General features: G+C 40.0%; 1 protein-coding gene across 3 annotated transcripts in view; it reads left to right on the top strand.

Annotated features, from left to right (window-relative positions):
• The window catches only part of Eya3 (EYA transcriptional coactivator and phosphatase 3), an 82,930-nt gene that overhangs the window by 33,269 nt on the left and 34,319 nt on the right, over nt 1-15,342 (top strand). For all 3 annotated transcript variants that reach the window (XM_048350635.1, XM_048350633.1, XM_048350634.1), the window contains exons 4-6: nt 2,468-2,547; nt 5,886-5,952; nt 9,407-9,543. In XM_048350635.1, coding sequence (XP_048206592.1) covers nt 2,468-2,547; nt 5,886-5,952; nt 9,407-9,543 — 284 coding nt within the window. The remainder of the gene's footprint in view (nt 1-2,467; nt 2,548-5,885; nt 5,953-9,406; nt 9,544-15,342) is intronic.

Raw genomic sequence — 15,342 nt, 5'->3', positions numbered from 1 at the left:
TAGGTTCTGGCCCCAGGACCATCATGGGGGGAAAAATAACCCAGGGACATCATCCAGGCCCTGAGTTCAAGCTTAGGACCAGTGTGTGCATACACACACTCATGCACACGCACACACATATGAATGCTCCATTGGCAGATTTATGCTAGACTACTGTACCAGCCCTATGATGTCTCACACACTTCCAATTAAATGATATGTCATGTTTTTACTATTGCTGTCCGATCCTTTCCTCAAATAAGACTTCAGAAATCTTCCATCACGGGGCTGGGGATATGGCCTAGTGGCAAGAGTGCTTGCCTTGTATACATGAGGCCCTGGGTTCAATTCTCCAGCACCACATATACAGAAAGCGGGCAGAAGTGGCGCTGTAGCTCAAGTGGCAGAGTACTAGCCTTGAGCAAAAAGAAGCCAGGGACAGTGCTCAGCCCCTGAGTCCAAGCCTCAGGACTGGCAAAAAAAAAAAAAAAAAAAAAAGTTCTTTGGGGCTGGGAATATGGCCTAGTGGCAAGAGTGCTTGCCTCCTACACATGAAGCTCTTGGTTCAATTCCCCAGCACCACATATATGGAAAAACGGCCAGAAGGGGTGCTGTGGCTCAGGTAGCAGAGTGCTAGCCTTGAGCAAAAAGAAGCCAGGGACAGTGCTCAGGCCCTGAGTTCAAGGCCCAGGACTGGCCAAAAAAAAAAAAAAAAAAAAAGAAATCTTCCATCACTCCCTTGCCAAGCATTCTTGACTTCCTCTTCCCTTTTCCTATGTTGTACTTGCTTAGCTGTATATGCTTTTTATGTACTGTCATTATCTTTATAGCAACTTTATGAGATAGGTTCTATTTTTATCCTCATTGACAAGTAAAGAAACAGGCATGGAGAACTCCACTGACTTCTCCAAAGTCATCGAGCTAGTTAGGAGGGTGGAATATGAACTGGGGTGTGCTGGCTGTATAGTCTGTGCTCTTAACCATTACACCATTCTGGTAAGAAACTGGAAAGTGAAACTTAGGAAAAGAGAAAGGGAGAACATTTTAAGGAATTTGAGTTAGATTGATTTCTATTCCAGAATCTCTGTGGCACTGCCCCATTATTAAAATATCTAACATAATGGTTTGTCCTTGACATTGCTTACCTTTCAGAATTTATCTTAATTTTTGAAAGAGAGGAGAGAAAGGGGTGGGGGAGAAGAAAGTGAGAAGGGAAGAAGAGAAGGAATAAAGAAATGAAACAACTAAGAGCTGAGGATGTAACTCCATGGTAGAGTACTTGCTTAGCATGTGGCTGTAGGTCAGGTCCTGGGGGGACGACGTTTCTCAATGCTAGGTATAAAAGATTTTCTTAAGTGCAAAAGAAGAGAAATACAGTAAACGGAATCTTTATTAGGGTTCAGAACCCCTGCTTGAAAACATGCCTATTGGGCTGGGAATATGGCCTACTGGTAAAGCGCTTGCCTTGTATACATGAAGCCCTAGGTTTGATTCTTCAGCACCACATATATAGAAAAACCTAGAAGTGGCGCTGTGGCTCAAGTGGCAGGGTGCTAGCCTTGAGCAAAAAGAAGCCAGGGACTGTGCTTGCCGAGCTTCGCTCTACTCCCCATCCACGTGGGGTGGGGTCCTGGGCTTATCTATCTCTTCCATGTGGAATCCATACTCACTCTCTCACGTCCCCCTGGCAGGTAGGGTTTAGACCCGGGAGCGGGGTCCTGGGTGCCTCGGTTCACGTGTGTTCGTGAGAACCCCTTGCCTGCCAGAAGACACGGGCACGTGGGGTCTCGGAGACCATCTCTGGGACGATTCTAATTTTATTCAAATGAGGAGGCATAGATATACCCCAAAGGTGGGCACAGGAGAGGGACAACAGATTGGCCACAAGAACTGTTCATCAAGTGATGTCAGGGGACTTCCCTTGTGGGCGGAGGCCCAGCCCCCCAAGGATTGGGTTTCTGGGGTTCCCCCGCCATTGCACACGTGCTCTTCCCAGGAGCAGGGGGCTTCTCTTCCTGTTAAAGGCGGAAGAGGGGACGGGCCAAGCCAGCTGTGGCCTCTTAAAGGCACAGCTGACCCCAACAAGTGCTGAGTTCAACCCAGCACTGGCAAAAAAAAGCATATATAATTTGAGAAAAAAAATTTGGCCAGTCCTGGGACTTGGACTCATGGCTTGGGCACTGTCCATGAGCTTCTTTTTGGTCAAGGCTAGCACTCTACCACTTGAGCCACAGAGTCACTTCTGGCTTTTTCTGTGTATGTGGTACTGAGGAATCCAGCCCAGGGCTTCATGCATGCTAGGTAAGCACTCTACCACTAAGCCACATTCCTAGCCCTGACTCTTCTCATATAGTTGCTAAAAGCCAAGAAGGATGTCATGAAGATTTATAGGCCTCTTGTATAGCCTAGCAGAAAATGGGTTTGAGCTCAGCATTTTTTGCATTGCACAAGTCTGTCAGGTACAAATGTATTATTTTGCTTCTCCTAGTCAAACAAGCAACACAGATGTCAATGATCAGAAACCAGAAACATCAAGCCTTGCTTCAAACCTTCCCATGTCAGAGGAAAGTAAGTATCATATGCTATGTGAGATGAAAGAGACTTTCCTATGGCCAGGTACTGCTCTTTTTGTGTTATTGAGGTTCCAGAGCTTATCCTTTGTGTGTCTGTGCATTGGTGTGTGTTCCTATTTGTGCTCTCCTATAAGCTTTATTGCCATAGCAGCTGAAGAAAAAATTCACATGGAATCTGCTTATCTAAGGAGTCACACTTTCATTTTTATTTCTTACTCAAATTCAGGATATCCCTGACTGTTTGGAGCACCTGATATTTTTCTGCCTTTCTAACAGAACAAAGTAACCCACATATCAGTCTTAGCCAAAAAAGAAAAGCATTCCTTTGAGCCCAAGATTGATATTGGACCGTGAGGGAGATCAGCTCAGGAAATTAATTTTCCATATATCACTATCACTCTCCTGAAGAACACTTACATTTATCCATTAGACACAACATTTGTTTTATATTTTCTTCTTGGAGAAACATATACCTGGTTTTAATGTATCCACTTTTTTCCCCAGATTGCTTCCACAGGCCAAGTAGCCTTCCTTAAATTAAATAGCTACATCTTTGTGTAGCTTATCAGACACTTTTTTTTTTTTGGTGACTGTGAACACAGAGCTTTTCACTATCACTTAGCATTTTTTATCAAGGCTGATACTGTGGCTTAAACTCAGGTGCTATCTTTTAGCTTTTTCTCCCTCAAGTCTGATGCTCTACCACTTGAGCCACAGTTCTACTTCTGGCTTTTTGGTGTTTAATTGGAGATAAGAGTTTCATGGACTTGGCTTTGAACTTTAATCCTTAGATCTCAGCCTCCTTAGTAGCCAGGATTATAGATGTGACCCACCGGTACTCGGCTTCACTTCCAGCATTTTTCTGGTTAGTTGAAGACAAGAACCCCTTGGCATCTATACCACACCTTTGTTATAACAATTGAAATTTTAAAAAAGAATCCATTGGATTTGTCTATCTGGGCTGGTTTTGAACTTCTGTCTTCAGATCCTAAGTAGTTAGCATTACAGATATGGGCCACTCCTGTTTGGCTTATCACATACTTTAAAAGAATAGTAACAGATATGTCTTGAATTCCATATATTATTTCCTAAGGTGACTTTATTCTAGAGGTTTTCATCCTTTTAGAATAAGATATAAAAATTGTCTGAAATGCTTGTTTGTAATGGAATACTAGCCTCAATTTTGGAGATTGTTACTTAGTAGATCCATATGGATGGGGAAATCTGCATTTTCTAGGAGCAGTTAGGTAAGTCCTAAATATATATGAGACTGTTTATACTTGGGAAACTGCTCTAATTAATGAATTGTCTCCTGTAATTCCTTAGTTATTCCACTCAACCCCAAGAAAAACATCTGTTCACTAAAATTTTATAACTTGAAATACTTCAGGGTGAAGAAGTAAGTTCAGTTTTCCCAACTCCCTCAAAATAATTTCTCTTCCTTTTCCTTTAAAAACCCCAGCTCCCGGAGCTGAAAATTTGGCTTAGTGGTAGAGTGCTTACCTAGCATGTATAAAGCCCTGGGTTCTATTCCTCAGCACCACACAAACAGAAAAAGCTAGAAGTGGCACTGTAGCTCAAGTCGTAGAGTGCTACCCTTGAACAAAAAGAAGCCAAGGACAGTGCTCAGGCCCTGAGTTCAAGCACCAGGACTAGCAAAAAACACCAAAAAAAACCTAGCTCCCTTGACATTTATGATTATACCTTCCCTACCTTCCCTTTTTACATTAGGCTGAACCTACATCCATTTTATTTTTGGATCCTGTTTTCTTCTCCATTCATACTTACTGATTTTTGTGATTTTAACATTCTCAGCCTGTATCTCCAGTGCTCTTTATAAGCCATTGTCTTATATACTTCAAAACTTTCAGTAACAAATACTTGCAGATATTTTTGTGTGCCAGTACTGTAACTTAGATTCAAGACCTGGATATTATCCCTTAGCTTTTTTTCCTCAAAGCTGGTTCTCTACTACTTGAACCATAGTTCCACTTGTGGCTTTTTGTTGGTTAATTCTCAATAAGAGTGTAGACTGGCTTTGAACCTCAAATCTACTCTGTCTACTTGGAAACATTTGAATTCCTTGATCAGTTTGCCTGTTAATATTTCACACCACCTGTCATGGTGCTTCTCTATTGCTGCTTTCAGAAGCACTTACTAACCTTTCTTCAGTTTAAGTACTTGCCAGCAGAAAAGGAACCATCACACAGAATTTGAATGAATTTACCTTATATTCTGTGTGTTAAGAACTTCTCATTGCAGTCACCAGTTGTCAAAATGAATGTAGATAAGTGTGACCTTCAAGTTTCCAGTGATCGTTTTTAGATACATCAAACAATGGCATTGGGTAAGATCTTCTGTAATAAAGGCACAGGTGTTAATGTGACGTACTTGTGGGCATGAACTGGTCCTTCATCTGCCCTAGATCAGGGCTCCCCTTTTGGGTCAGGCATTCTCTCAAAGACTCTACCTTGATAAGGTTAGTCTGTTCGGTCTTAGTCCCTGTTCACAATGGGATGGCTGCTTTTATCCTCGTTGAACAGTTCAAGAGTCTAGTGAAAGCACGTTATGATGTAACTTTTTACAACATGGATTGAAATAGTGCCTAGTGAGATTTAGCTAGTTGACAAACTGGAGTTTATGGTATTTACCCCTGCTGTAATCATAACAGTCCAGCCTTTACACCAGCTCTTTCCAGATAATGTTCTGGAGGGTAAAGAAGCTAGAGAAATCAATTTACTTGATGGCTTGTCAGAGCATTGTATCACAAGTCTATCTCTGCTTTGCCAAACTTAAAGACTTTATTATAAAAATAGAAAAAATATTGTCGAAGTGTACTTGCATCTGTTCTGCCATTGATCATACACAGAGTAGTAACAAGTTTTGAGTAAGGTTGGGTACTTTCTTCAAATCTATGTATGACCTTTCACTAAGAATATAGTAAGCACGTAGAGGATGAAGAAGCAGAATGTGATTTCCTGATCTTGCTTTCTTTCAAAGTTTTCAAGTAAACACAGCTGAGAGTTTAGGGTGTTGCTTCATCTGTTGTACAGATCAGTAACAGAAGATAGAAATCATTTATTACCAACTTTCAACTCTTTTTCATGTGCTCCCACCTGCCATTCTTGATTCTTTTACCTTTTCCTATAATCCTTAACAAATCTATAAACATAAAGGTGAGGTATTTTCCTGCTACATAATCTTTTCTACTTGCTAGTATCCAAGCTATTTTGTGTTATTTACTTTGAAAGACTATAGTGAGATGCATAACTTTCCCATTTCATTTCTGACATGTTCTAACTTTTTTACCTGGTGATATTATCTTTCTTTCAGTTATGACATGCACCGATTACATCCCTCGCTCATCCAATGATTATACCTCACAAATGTATTCTGCAAAGTAAGTTGAATAATTTTATCCTATATATTTTTTCTCTAGGTTCATTATAAAATTTAATACTTATTTTCACCTTTCTTGTTCTTGTTCTGTATGTCCTTATTTTTTATTCCCTCTAAATATAATTTATATGTCATCCTTTTAACATATATGGTTGCCTAGGACAGATCACTGTTACATAGGAGTTCACTCTAAATGCATAGGCAATGAAATGCAAAGTAGTGACCAATCCTATAATGGATAGACCTCTGATCATTCTCTTTCCCTTATCTTGACATACAAATCAATAAAACCAGCTCAAGCTAATTTCAGACTGAAACTTAGTCTATATAGTGTTCAGTTTCTTTTTTTGTTTTATTGGTCAGTCATGGGGCTTGAACTCAGGGCCTGGGCTCTCGCTCTCTGAGCTCTTCTGCTCAAGGCTTACCCTCTATCACTTTGAGCCACAGCTCCACTTCTGATTTTCTGGTGGTTAATTGGAGATAAGAGTCTCACGATTTCCCTGCCCAGGCTGGCTTTGAACCGCGATCCTCAGTTCTCGGTCTCCTTAGTAACTAGGATTACAAGCATTAGACACCAGTGCCTGGCTATGTCCAGTTTCTTGTTAAGGAATGTCCTCAGAGTAGAATTGGACTTAAAGTTAGACAGACTTGGTAGATTGGAGTTACAAAGAGGTATGTTTAGGTCTTCACAGGGTAACATCAGCATTTAAGACCAACCAAGGGTAGGTCACCTCTGAGATGGCTAGGTGCAAAACACTGTTGATCCAGGTTTCTTATTGTACATTTTTAACAAAGAATGAGCCTGTCCACACAGACACATACAGGTGCATTCATTAGGCCAGGATATATTCTTAGTTACTTGCAAATACAAAAGACAAAAAGAAATTGGTAAATACCTATGAGGCTGTTATACAAAATATACTGGTGTTTTCCCCTTGTTTTGTTTATTTATACCTTTTGAATTTGCATTAGATAAAAAGAAACTTAATCAAAAAGTCAGTGCAATGAATTTTTTCCTCTTCTCCTACTTTTAACACTAGTGGTGACCTTGGGGCCATTCTTATGTGATTTTCTTTTATGAAGTGGCTGACCTTATTATCTGGGAAGGTTATTAGATAGAAAGATGAAACACATGAGAGCTCTGAACTTGCCAAGCTGTGTTGTATCATTTAGTTTGAAAGATTATTCAATGAGATACCCAATTTTTCCCATTTTATTTTTGAAGTGTTCTCACATTTTTGCCTAGTGGCAAAATGTCTATCTATAAAGACATATGGAAAAGAAAATGGTAGTCTTTAGCATATCTGGAGACTGGGCCATCTGAGGTCACTACTAGTTCAAATTATTCTTTTTAATTGATGTTGTTGTTCATGGGGCTCGAATTCAGGGCCTGGGCACTTTGTTGTTCAAAGCTAGTATTCTACCACTTTGAGCCACAGCGCCACGTCCGGTTTTCTGGTGGTTAATTGGAGATAAGAGTCTCATGGATTTTCCTGCCCAGGCTGGCTTTGAACTGAGATTTTCAGATCTCTGCCTCCTGAGTAGCTAGGATTACAAGTGTGAGCCACCAGTGCCCTGCTTTAGTTCAAATTATTCTTGTGTGGCTTGCATAACAACTATAGCCAGAACTATTTTCTCAAGTCTGGCTAATGTAGTCTCTGAAAATCTACTGAGATGTGAATATGTATATATTCCAAATTTATTCATAATGTATTTGCATATTTAGCACATTTAAGACACTTAGTAGCTATACCTTCTATCTCAGTTCAAAGCCTATTACCACTTTGCATTATAACTATAGAACCATTGAATTGTAATAGTTAGTTTCCCTTTTTGCCAGTATTAGGGCTTGAACTCAGGGCCTGGGCACTGTTCCTGAGTTTCTTTTGCTCAAGGCTAGCACTCTGTCACTTGATCCATAGTGCCACTTCTGTTTATATGTTTATATGGAAATCAGACCCAGGGCTCCAGGGCTTCATGCATGCTAGGCGAGCACTCTACCACTAAATCACATTCCCAGCCCTGTAGTAGTTTTTTTTTTAACTCAACCTCCATTTCAGTTTCACCCTCTTGTAATCCATTTAAGTAAGTAGTGTCACATTAATCTTTATTAAGAATAGCTCTGATAGTATTATGCTTAGCACTTTCATTGCCTCCCAGTTGTTTCAAATTTGTCTGAACTGCTTTAACTTGGCATTCAAGGTCTTTGCTGTCCCTCTTTCTACCTTGTGCTTGTGGCTTCCCTTCTCTATAATACACTTCACTTGATCTAAAGTTTGCTTCTTGGAGGCTAAAGCCCTTTTTCTGTACCTTTGCCGGGACTTCTTTCTTGTTCTAAAACTTCCTTTTCTCTCCTATTTATGTCCTTCTTATCTGTTCAGCTCACTGCATCTTTTATTGCTCCTTTATTGTTCTCATTGCACAAAATTGAAAAAAAAAACAAACCAGCCCACATTTTCTCTTGCTAACACACAACCCTCTATATTTTATTGGAATTTTTATCGTACATCTACCACTCTCTCTCTCTCTTTTTTTTTTTGCCACTATCTAAGTCTTAAGTATGGTGCAGCATAATATACCAGATAAAATAACTAGCATTTAAACATTCAGTGCAGTAGCATGGATGAAACAACCAGGTTAGCTAGTCTAGTATAGAGTTCCGGGGCCTCACTGCTGAATTCAAGAGCCTGTCTGTTTCTGAGGTGGTTGACAATATATGCTCAGACTTATTTATTAGTTAACCTGGTTCAATATGAAGATCTTGAGGCCCACCGTACCTCTGTTTTCTGATGAGGTTGCTGCTGATCTTTTCTCCACCAGACTCATCTTTTCCAAATCCTGCTGTTGAGTTGGACCCAGGGACCTGCATGGAGAATGAGAGCCAGTTGCCAAACCTGTTCCAACCTGTTTTCTGTTATTTTGCATTTTATTCTATATGTGGACATGGGCACAAATAAGTATAATCTTTATGTTTCATATAGGTCCTTGCATATAGCCCATGTAGGTTAATTAATGGAGGGTGTTTAAGAATATGACATTTCGGGCTGGGGATATGGCCTAGTGGTTAAGTGCTTGCCTCGTATACATGAAGCCCTGGGTTTGATTCCTCAGCACCATATATATAGAAAACTGCCAGAAGTGGCGCTGTGGCTCAAGTGGCAGAGTGCTAGCCTTGAGCAAAAAAGAAGCCAGGGACAGTGCTCAGGACTTGAGTCCATGGCCCAGGACTGGCAAAAAAAAAAAAGAATATGACATTCTCCATAAAATTATTCTTTAGTTGGATGATAGTAGGACCCTAGAAGGAAAAGAAAAGTGTTCTATCTTAACGTTGAGTTATTTTGTGTGAAGGTTTATCTTTAAGGTCCTGATTCCTAAAGTGGCATGATCTACTTTACCTATTTTTTCACTACTAAGATAAGATGCATGAAAACTTTTATCTTCTTAAATTTTTCTAGAACTTATGCACATATCCTCTCAGTTCCTGTTTCGGAAACAGCTTACCCTGGGCAGACTCAATACCAGACTCTACAGCAGTCTCAACCCTACACTGTCTACCCTCAGGCAACACAAACGTATGGACTACCTCCTTTTGGTAAGGAATTCTGCCGTGACAAAATTTTAAGGATGTTGATTTTATCCTCCGGAAACTTTTATCTTTCCCCAGGAAGCAAACCTGGCTGCTAAGGAGGCAGAAGGCTGTGTCACCCTTTCCATAGTGACTGAGTGCTTACTAGGTGTGGGAGTTCTGTATACAGCTTGCCAGCTGTATCTTTGATGTGTATGATACAAAATCAGAGCTTTTCAGTACTCCTTTGTTCACCCACCAAAATGTAGCTATTCCAAGGTCTTAACTCTGAAGTTTGGCATGCTTTAAGTGTCTGGAGAAAAGAAAAACAACAACTAGTATTGTTGACTTGGCTTACTTTGTATATAATATGGTGCCATGGTCAGGTAAACATAAAAAATATAGCTGAAAATGACCAATTTCTGCTAAAATCGGGTATTATAAATGTCCAGATAAAAGTGCCTCACAGTTTTTTCCATTGGGGGGGTTCTTTGTTTTGATTAATGTTTTTCCTCTTCCCTCCCTCACTTCCACCCCAAACTGAACAAATATAAACTTACCATATACATAGGGAATTCTTTTCATTCAGTCTTCTCATTCATTCTTTTTATTCCTTTTAAATGATTGGGATAGGAACTGTAAATCAGTGAGTTACTGGAAGTTAGTTTGAGGTTCTTTGAAAATTTAATGTCTTTGGTAATGTTTATGTATATGTGTAAATTAACAATGCATACCATGTACTTTTTTTTTTTTTTTTTTTGCCAGTCCTGGGGCTTGGTCTCAGGGCCTGAGCACTGTCCCTGGCTTCTTTTTGCTCAAGGCTAGAACTCTACCACTTGAGCCACAGTGCCACTTCCAGGCTTTTTCTGTTTATGTGGTGCTGAGGCATCGAACCTAGGTCTTCATGCATGCTAGGCAAACACTTTACCACTAGGCCACATTCCCAGCCCTACAATGTGCTTAATTGTCCTTCCCTGTTTTCCTAGAACTAGTATCAGAAAATTGAGAGCATATTATTTTAAAATATGCAGTATTTTCATAACATTTTATTTTTTTTTAGGTTTTGTTTAAGCAACTTAGGAATTAGAAAACTTTTCCAGAGAAATTACCACATAGAATCTGGATGTGTTAGTGTTGCCTGTTTTTGATTTCTCCATTTCTACTATTTCTGACCCACTTGACTAGTGTTTTAATGTTAGTGACAGCTTTCTTGCTTTTAAGTTTGCAAATATTCTTTGGTTCCTGGTTGCCTACCTCATCATGCTGGGTGAATTGGAGATGGATCTTAGGGACTTTTCTACCCCAGATGGCTTTGAGCTCAGTCTTTCAGGTCTTGACTTTTGAGTAGCCAGATTCCAGGTATGGCTGGGTGTCAGTGGGTCCCACACGTAATCCTAGCTACTCAGAGGCAGAGATCTGAGTATAGTGGTTCCAAGCCAGCCAGGACAGGAAAGTCCATGAGACTCTTATTTCCAGTTAATCACACAAAAAGTCAGAAGTGGAGCTCTGGCTCAAGTGGTAAGCTGAGGGATAGTGACCATGCCCTGAGTTCAAGCTCCAGGACTGGCACAGGAAAAAAAAAAAAATTCCAGGGATAAGCCAGTGGCACTTGGCTCTCAGGATAATTTTTAATGATCATAGTAGTTTGTACCTGTATGAGGGAAGGAAAAGAAATTTTCATGTTTCCACATTTGTACATCCATGCCTTGTCAGAAAATAAAATCTTTGTGATATATTTAATCAGCCAAAATGAAGTAGTTCTTGAAGGAGAACCCTCTGGGAATGTGTTTGTATTTATTGTATGTGCTCATGTGTGCACACGGGTACACATATGCATTTTCCGGGTTCTAGGGCTTGAACTTAGGACCTGGGCACTGTCCTTTAGCATTTTTGCTTAGGACTAGTGCTCTATCACTTGAACCACAGCTCTCTTTCTGATTTTCTAGTGGTTAATTGGAGATAAGAGTCTCATGGACTTTCATGTCCAGGCTGGCTTTGACCTACAATCCTTAGATCTCAGTCTCCTGAGTAGCTAGGATTACAAACATGAACCCTCTAGCACCTGGCTTTTTGCTTATTTCTTATTGCATATATTAAAGCTAAATTTTCAACTGTTAGCTCATTATAGGCTAGTTAATATAAAACAATTATTTTCACATTTTTTGCCCCTCCCTGTTTCAATTTGGATTTATTTTAGAAAGCCCTTTATAACATTGTTGAACAGTTGGTCATCCCTGTTGTTGAATTGGCGGGGGGGGGGGGGGTGTCTGGGCCTTGAACTCAGGGCCTGGGTACTTACTGTCCCTCAGCTTTTTTGCTTAAAGCTAGTGCTCTACAACTTGAACCACAGCTCCACTACCAGCTTTTTGGTGGTTAATTGGAGATAGGAGTCTCATGGACTTTCATGCCTGTCTAGCTTCAAACTTTGATTCTCAGATCTCAGCTATTTGGATAGCTAGGGTTATAGGCATAAGCTACTGGCACTTAACTGTTGTTTTTTTAAATCAAATTATTGTTACATCTGAACTCGATTTGGAGAATACCTAACATAATATCATGTGCATAAAGAACTTGGGTATGATGTCATTTATGATTATTCCATTGTATTAAAAAGGAAAGGAAATTCTGTACTGTAAACTGATCTCTTCCAGAGTTGGAGAAAACATTGTTTATATTATAAAGAAAAATTAAGACTTTTAATCTGCCTTTGTTTAATATTTGTGGACAAGAGAGACTTCTATATAATTTGTTTGCCATTGAGATGTAAACAGTCATTGCTTAATTTGATTTTAAATAATTGGTGAGGTTTACAGTGAGAGGTATCTGTTAAAGTAACACATTTTTTCCCCAGAGGAATTATAATATAAAAGATACTTGTAATACTTTCTAAAGTTGTTACATCTTTAAGAAGAATTTTTTTACATGTGCATTTTTTTGGTGATACATTTGTTTAGATGTACAAAAAATTTTCTTTTAAAAAAAGCAATATTTCTTTGAACTCACAGCCAGGGAAGTACTTCTCCCACTTGAGCCATGTCCCCAACCCTACTTTTTTTTTTTCAAGTCCTGGGGACTTGAATTCAGGGCCAACGCGCTCTCCCTGAGCTTTTTTGCTCAGGGCTGGTGCTCTACCACTTGAGCCCTTTCTGACTTTGGTTGCTAGTTGGAAGTAAGAGTCTCGTGGACTTTCCTACCGTGCCTATCTATGAACCACATCATCAGATCTCAGCATCTTGAGTGGTTAGGATTACAGGCATGAGTCACCAGCATTCGTTCTTCTTTTTGAAATCAATAATTTAGTGCATTTTGTTATCTTAATACTGCTTATTTTCAGCTTAGTCTGTTATGCAAAAGTGCTAGGAGTAAGTACTTCAAACTTCATGTTACAGTCTTATTTAATCCACCAAATGGTCCTTAGAGGTAAGTAGTAGCATTAACCTTTTGTGTAGATGTGAAATTTGAGGCTAAGTTAAATTACTAGCACAGTCATGATTAGTAAATTTCTGGCATTAGAATCAAGCCTGGATCTGTTTATTTTCAGAGGGGTTTATAAATTTAGGTCTGCATCAAAAAGATGACAACAGAGAGGGCGTGGCAGAATAGTTTATGGTGGACAGGAAGCAAATCAGAGCTGTAACAGAAAGTGGCCAAGGGAAGAGACAGCCCCCAAGTATTTACCTTCAACTGATTGGCGTCCTTCAATGAGGCTCTAACTTCCTCACTTCTCCTCTCCCAATAGTCCATTCATATTTTCAATCCTACAGTGGATTATGCTACCAAGACATAGGCTTTACCAATCCCTAGGCATCTTTCCATTCAATCAAGTTGATAAGAAAGATTAATAATTACAGGTGGCCTCAGCATTGAATCTGAAATAGAGGAAATCTAAGAAGGCTGTTAGATGTGAGAACTAGTCTTTATCAGAAAACTTACTTTTCAGAGCTTTAGAAAAATGAGTGGGGTGCCAGGTGATGGTGGCTCACGCCTGTAAATCCTAGCTACATAGGAGGGTGAGATCAGAGAATCATGGTTGGATGCCAGCCCGGGCTGAAAAGTCCATGAAACTCTTTTATCTACGGTTAACTACCAGAAAACTGAAAATGGCGCTGTGGCTCAAAGGGGTAGAGCACTAACTTTGAGCAAAAGAGCTCAGGGACGTCTCCAAGCCCTGAGTTCAAGCCCCACAGCCAACAACAAAAAAAAGAGGAGAGTGTGTGAAAGGTGATCTGAAGGAGTGTGAGGAAATGGGGTCTCATTTATCCTCAGGGATTCATATAATATGCCCTAAGCTGCCAGTGTTCTAATTTGTTGGGTTTTGTTTGTTTTGGGTTTTGTTTTTGCTGGTGCTGGGCATTGTACTCTGGGCTTGGGTGCTGTCCCTAAGCTCCTTTTACTCAAGGCTATCACTGGTACTTGAGCTGCAGCACCACTTCCAGCTTTTTCTGTGATTAATTGGAGCTAAGAGTCTCATGGACTTTGCTGCCTAGGCTGGCTTTGAACCTCAATCTTCAGATCTCAGCCGTCCTGAGTAGCTAAGATTACAGGCATGAGCCACCAGTGTCCAGCTCTTATTTGTTTTAAAACAATTTCCAAATGGAAGATATGAGGATATGAATTAGGAATCATAAAGATGATTCATTCATTACATTTCCCTGAATAATTTGACTTCTGGAAACTGATTAAAAATAGAAAAAAATTGCTAATCAAGATAAGCTTTGAAACACTAAAATAGCAGAAGACTGGAAACAACCTGCACATGGAATAGAAAGATGTGTTAATTTGCAGTGGACTGTAGAATGGGAAACTGGCCATTCCATTCTTTTTTTTTTTTTAAAGGAAATCCTTATTGGGCATCTTTTCTAAGACATTTTTTTTTTTTTTTTGCCAGTCCTGGGGCTTGAACTCAGGGCCGTCCCTGGCTTCCTTTTGCTCAAGGCTAGCACTCTACCACTTGAGCCACAGCAACACTTCCAGCCTTTTCTGTTTATGTGGTACTGAGGAATTGAACCCAGGGCTTCATGCATGCCAGGCAAGCAAACACTCTGCCACTAAGCAAATTCCTAGCCCCAAGACATTATTTTTTAAAACACACTTCATCCAACATCATATTTGCATGGCAACAATCAGTTCAGGGGTTCCAAGTGACCATTGCATTCCTGAAAAATATTTAAGAGAATAGTGTTACTGTGTGTGTATGTGTGTGTGTGCACGTGCACGCGTGTGTATGCACTCGCTAGTACTAGGACTTGAACTCAAGGCATTGCTCTATAGATCAGCATTTTTGCTCGAGGAGGATGCTCTACCACTTGAACCATAACTTTCCTTCCAGCTTTTTTGGTGATTAATTGAAGGTAAAAGTCTTATGTGCTTTTCTGTCTGGGCTGGCTTCAAACCTCTGTCTTCAGATCTCAGATTCTTGAGTAGCTAAGATTACAGGCATGAATCGCCAGCACCCAGCAAAAATGGGGATCTTTAAGGATAGTTATGATCTCAATTACCACAGAACTCCTGAGTAGCTAGAATTACAGGCATGAGCCACTGGTACCCAGCTGATTTTCTTTCTTTTTTTGTTTTAATAATCAAGAAAATGATTTCAGAGCCAGGCAAAGGGAGACTTCAAATCTGAGCATCGCGGCTCAAAGGAAGAAAGTACATGAGGCTTTTATCCCCAATTAACCACCAAAAAGCCAGAAGTAGAGCTATGGCTCAAGTGATAGAGCACTAGCCTTGAGCGGAAAAGCTCAAGTAGTGTACCCAGGGCCTGTGTTTAAGCCCCAGGACTGGCACCAAAGGAAAAAAAAAGTATTCAGATTAAGTTACTTAGCA

The sequence above is a fragment of the Perognathus longimembris genome, chromosome 7 (assembly GCF_023159225.1).
Source record: "Perognathus longimembris pacificus isolate PPM17 chromosome 7, ASM2315922v1, whole genome shotgun sequence".
NCBI lineage: Eukaryota > Metazoa > Chordata > Mammalia > Rodentia > Heteromyidae > Perognathus > Perognathus longimembris.
The sequence above is the reverse complement of the archived record's forward strand: the minus strand, read 5'-3'. Positions and strand labels throughout refer to the sequence as shown.